This window comes from Takifugu rubripes, chromosome 3 (genome assembly GCF_901000725.2).
Source record: "Takifugu rubripes chromosome 3, fTakRub1.2, whole genome shotgun sequence".
Lineage (NCBI taxonomy): Eukaryota > Metazoa > Chordata > Actinopteri > Tetraodontiformes > Tetraodontidae > Takifugu > Takifugu rubripes.
Genome location: NC_042287.1, coordinates 5753851 through 5758485, shown reverse-complemented (window position 1 = coordinate 5758485; position 4635 = coordinate 5753851). Strand labels below are relative to the sequence as shown.

Below are 4635 nucleotides of genomic sequence, written 5' to 3'. Positions count from 1 at the left end.
AATTTATAAGAAAACAAAAATGGTGCATTTTGGCAACAGCGGCTAAGCTGACGACGAGTTTCAACCTCATTTTTTGTGAAACGATCGGTCCCCCGGCAAAGGCAGCAGAAATAACTGTCGATAAGTTGGTCAAAGTATATGAATGGAATTATTTATTTTGTATCACTGGAAAAAACCAGAAGGTCCCTGACCTGCAGCCGGAGGACCTCATGCTGGCATTCTTGGGGTCACCCACTCACTTGGATAAGGGCCCGACCCAAAGATGCTTTAAAACGTGGTTGCAGCTGAGAGGGACTGGACAGAGTGCAGTTGCAAGCGTCCAGTTACTTGGACGACTGACAGGACTCATTTCAACCTGGAGCTTTTCCTTTTTTGGTCAAAGGAGAGCTCTCGAGCAAATTTAGGCCAAAATCTCTGTCGGCGAGTTTTTGATGAGCCCTCCGGGACACAGGCCGGACACTTTTATGTTTTGTTAAGTTGTAAAAGGTTTTGAACCATCCAACAGTTTCATATCCTGGAGGCAGCAGCAACAGCTTCTTGGGACTGTGTATCTGTGTGTCATCTGCATATAAATAGAGAAGAAAGTCGGTCCTGAAATGGAACCTTGGGGCACACCGCGGGGACCACGGCCTGGGGACAATGACTCACCTGTGGTGGCTGCAAAGCTTCTCTCTAAGAGACAGGAGGCAAACCAGCTGAGAGCCGTGTCCTTAATACACACTCAGGACTTCAGACGAACAATTAAGATGATGATCAACTTTGTTAAAGGCTGCGCTCGGGTCAGGAAGGATTAAGAATCAAGTCTCTGCTGTCAGCCCGTAGTCGAGGTCGCTCCCGACTTTAATGAACAGTCGGTGAGGGAGGGAGGGGGTGAGTGAGTGAGTGAGTGAGTGAGGGAGGGAGGGAGTGAGTGAGTGAGGGAGGGAGGAGCGCTCAGTAATGCTGGAAAACAGACTGAAATTTCCCAAAGAGGTCATTTCCACACACCACGTCTTGAAGCTGAGTGGAAACTGTTGTCTAAAACTTTAGATGAAGCCAATCTGTCCGAAATTATTATAATCTGAGGTGTTGCCACAGCAACCCAGCAAAGGAAATGGAGCAAATTAGGGTTAAAAGATTTAATCAGTAGATCGATCTGACACTTTAACACCTCTGGAGAAATTCTGTGGGAACCAAATCAGGACTGCAGCTGGATACAGACGAGAGATGTTCAAACACTCTAAAATAGCTCTAAATATTCCTGCCAGCATGTAAAATACAGCCGAGAGCGGTTCTCGTAAAAGTTACCTGTCCTCATCATGTGGAAGGTTCGGTGAGACAAGTTCCTGGTGTGGGACTCAGCTTGTGTGTGGTTCCTCCTCCTCCTCCTCAGATGTGTCGGGCAGTGTGGCCGGAGGTTACAGCAGTTCTCAGGGGGACCGAGGAGGTCTGGGCTCAGTCCTCAGAGATCTGGTAAAACCGGGAGACGAGAACCTGAGAGAGATGAACAAGAAGCTGCAGAACATGTTGGAGGAGCAGCTCACCAAGAACATGCACCTGCAGAAGGTCCCCCCCCCCCACACACACACACACAACACACATCCAGCTGCCGCACTGATCTGGCAAATGAACTGAACACAAAGTGTCTTTCTGTGCAGGACCTGGAGCTGCTGTCCCAGGAACTGGTTCGGCTCGGCAAAGACAGCGCTCCTGCTGGCAGCACAGCCAGATCAGAGTGAATTAATCTGCTCCTTCCCTTCCTTCTACCTTGACTACTGTTCACCCAACTGGAAGGTGCGGACCTGCACCCACAACCCATCCCCGGCATTCCCTCGCACCACCTGGAGCTGCTCTCATCTCCCCATCTCTGCCCGTGAGCTGCAGGAGCGGGAACGCTGAGCTCAGCTCCTTTGGGTTGCTTTTGAATGTACAAGAATTGGACTGCGCTACTCTGGCAACCAGCTAGAAAACAAACATTGTCAAATGATATCATTTTTGGAGAATTCCAGGCAGCTTCTTCCTCTTTTTTTGTCGTTTTTTCCTATTGGAAGCTGGATCTGTCCATGATTACTTTAACTGGATGCCGAGGAATAACCGGTGAAACTGAGGCCATGACGTCAGGTTGCAAATGTAAATGAAGGATGGTTTATGGTATCGTTGTCGGCGCTGAAGTCGGTTTACTGTGAGCGACCAGTCACTTCGTCCCGGCGTCAGTAACACCCAGTAGATGCAGGGCAGGACGTTGGAGGGTGAAACTCAGGAAGCCAATCAGACGGGTCATGTGACTTACTGACGCTTGAACTTGCTACAATGATAAACATGAGGCGTTGATATGTCATGAATCCGGGACCAGATCATCGTCGGTCCAGCCTGTCCACATCCAGCCGGTTCTGTTTTCATGTGTGTTGTCGGGTTGTTGTTTTGAGTGTTCTATGATATTGACGGCTTCTGAGTCTGGAGAAGCAGTTGAACTAATCAGTCTCTGGTTTAATCACCAACTCATACATATTTGATGGGCCCAGAGGACTCTTTTAAGGGGTTTGGATCATCGTTCTTGTCAACAGGGGTTGCTTGTTTGGATCAGTGGATCCCAACATCACAGCCTCGAACGCACAGCGTTGTCGTCAGCGTTGTGTAATCGGATCCCCACAACGATCCATCCTAGATGGAACACGGTGCAGTGCAGGAAAAAGTGATCTCTAATTAGGCTGGAGGTTCTGATTGGCTGGCAGTTAGAAGAAAGCCGCTTATGAAAAGTGATCATCAGCATTTTCACTTTATACGTCCATTTGGTGCTACTTTTGTGCTTCACTTGCATCAGCAATGATGATCCCTTATTTAATCTGCACATTTTAGGCAACAACTGTCAGAAAAATTCCAAAGAATTAAAATAAAGACTTGCTTTTATGGGGTTGGACACAAAATCTGAAGTAGGACAACTCGACAAATACAGAGTTCATTAATATTAATGAATTTTTTTGATTTAAAAAAGCTTTGCTTTGTTGTCTTTCAAACCTAATTTCTGAATTTCCTGGTTCTTATAATCACAGATTTAATCAACAAAAGTTTTAATGAAATGAGCCTTTGATTTTTAAGAACATGGGAACTGAAGCTGCTGCAAAAGCACGATGAAAACTGAAACCAAAAGCATCAAGTCCGCCGTTGTGAGATTGGGTCGCGTCATCCCTCTTTTGAGGTCCTATTTGGACTGTAGAACGTGATGAAGCTCATCCGCCGTCTCTGCCTTTGTTGTGTGTCTTCAGCTCCAGATGAATGTCCACCACAGGCTGTTTCCGACGCTCGGGGACATCCTGTCACCACCTGTTCGTTAAAACTGCCTGTACATTTCTGCTTTTTTGGAAAATAAAAGCGTCTCTCTGGCACGTCCGCTTGTGTTCAGCGCAGCTTTAACCTCTTCAGAAGCGACCTGGTCGTCCTCTCTAAAGGACGCTGAAGGCTGCACCGAGCACAGGTTTTTAGGACGGGTCCATGTGCTGGCAGGGACGCAGCCTGTCGCTCTTTCTTTATTTGCACTGTTGAACTCTGTATGTATGTATGTACGCTGTATCACAACTTCTAAATGTTCTAAATCAATGGATCTATTTATGTCGAATAATAGTGACTGGACAGAAACTGAGATAAAATATTGTCTCGAGACAGGTGACGTGTGTGTGTGTCTTCTTTTTACGTCCTTGTGGTCTGCCTGAGGGCGAATTGATGGTATAAATGAAAAGGTCCTGGTTTCTCTCTGCTCCAATGAGGGACCCTCCCAGTTAGATACTGGGAGCAGCTCATGGTACAAGAGAGGACAAGTTTCCAGCAATCATGGATAGAACTGGGGTTTTTTTTTTTTACCAAAGGCTCTTATGTGCATTTGAGGTTTTAAACATGGTGACTTTGAAGACATTTCCTAAGAGCCAGCTGACAGGATATGCACAAATGATGTTTAGGTGTGGGAAATAGGTAGGAAACCAGTAACCAACCAGTATGTGTGAAATGACTCGGCGGCCTCCAAGTCTGCAGCGGCTGAGTTGAGGCTTGCTAGCATGACTCGTAGGATTTCTAGAGTTAAAAAAGCCATTGAAGGATGGAAAAGTCGATTACAGTTTGGACTCTGGTGGTTAAAACTTTGATATCTCGACGCCTCCGACTTCCAGAATAGTAACATTTCTGAATTTCCATCTGCTGGTAAAAGATTACTTGGGTGAAGAGGATTGGACCCAACACCTTCTGGTCCCTGCTCTTGTCTTTCCGTTTGGCACCGAAGTTTTCTAATGAAGTTGAAGAAAGTTGGGCGCTGCTGTTATCGCTGCGGCTGACAGAGGTGAACCTGCGGCTCCCCGCTGTCCCCCCACCAATCCTCCCTGTTTTAGCCACATCCTCCGTCTGCTCGCGCTGAAGTTTGCTGATGGAGGTCAAGCGCGAGGCCCTCAGCAGGGAGATGCTGCCTCGCACATTAATTATCTGCGCAGCACTTCCTGTCCCACAGAGAGACGGATTAGAGGAGTGGCCACTTGCTGCTGATGGGGGCCGTCTTAATGAGATAGCGTCTGGTTGGCTGGGCCATGGGTTAATTGAAGTGGACCAAGTGATGAGTTCTGTCAACTCTGGCTGTAATTAAAAGGGAAATTTCTGTCTGTCTGTCTCTAACGTGCC

The 4635-nt window shown here is 47.2% G+C and overlaps 1 protein-coding gene across 5 annotated transcripts in view; it reads left to right on the top strand.

Annotated features, from left to right (window-relative positions):
* The window catches only part of gripap1 (GRIP1 associated protein 1), a 20429-nt gene extending 16791 nt beyond the window's left edge, over nt 1-3638 (top strand). For all 5 annotated transcript variants that reach the window (XM_011621833.2, XM_011621830.2, XM_011621832.2 and 2 more), the window contains 2 exons: nt 1373-1545; nt 1638-3638. In XM_011621833.2, coding sequence (XP_011620135.2) covers nt 1373-1545; nt 1638-1718 — 254 coding nt within the window. In that variant the 3' untranslated portion in view covers nt 1719-3638. The remainder of the gene's footprint in view (nt 1-1372; nt 1546-1637) is intronic.
* Nucleotides 3639-4635: the final 997 nt, after the last annotated feature.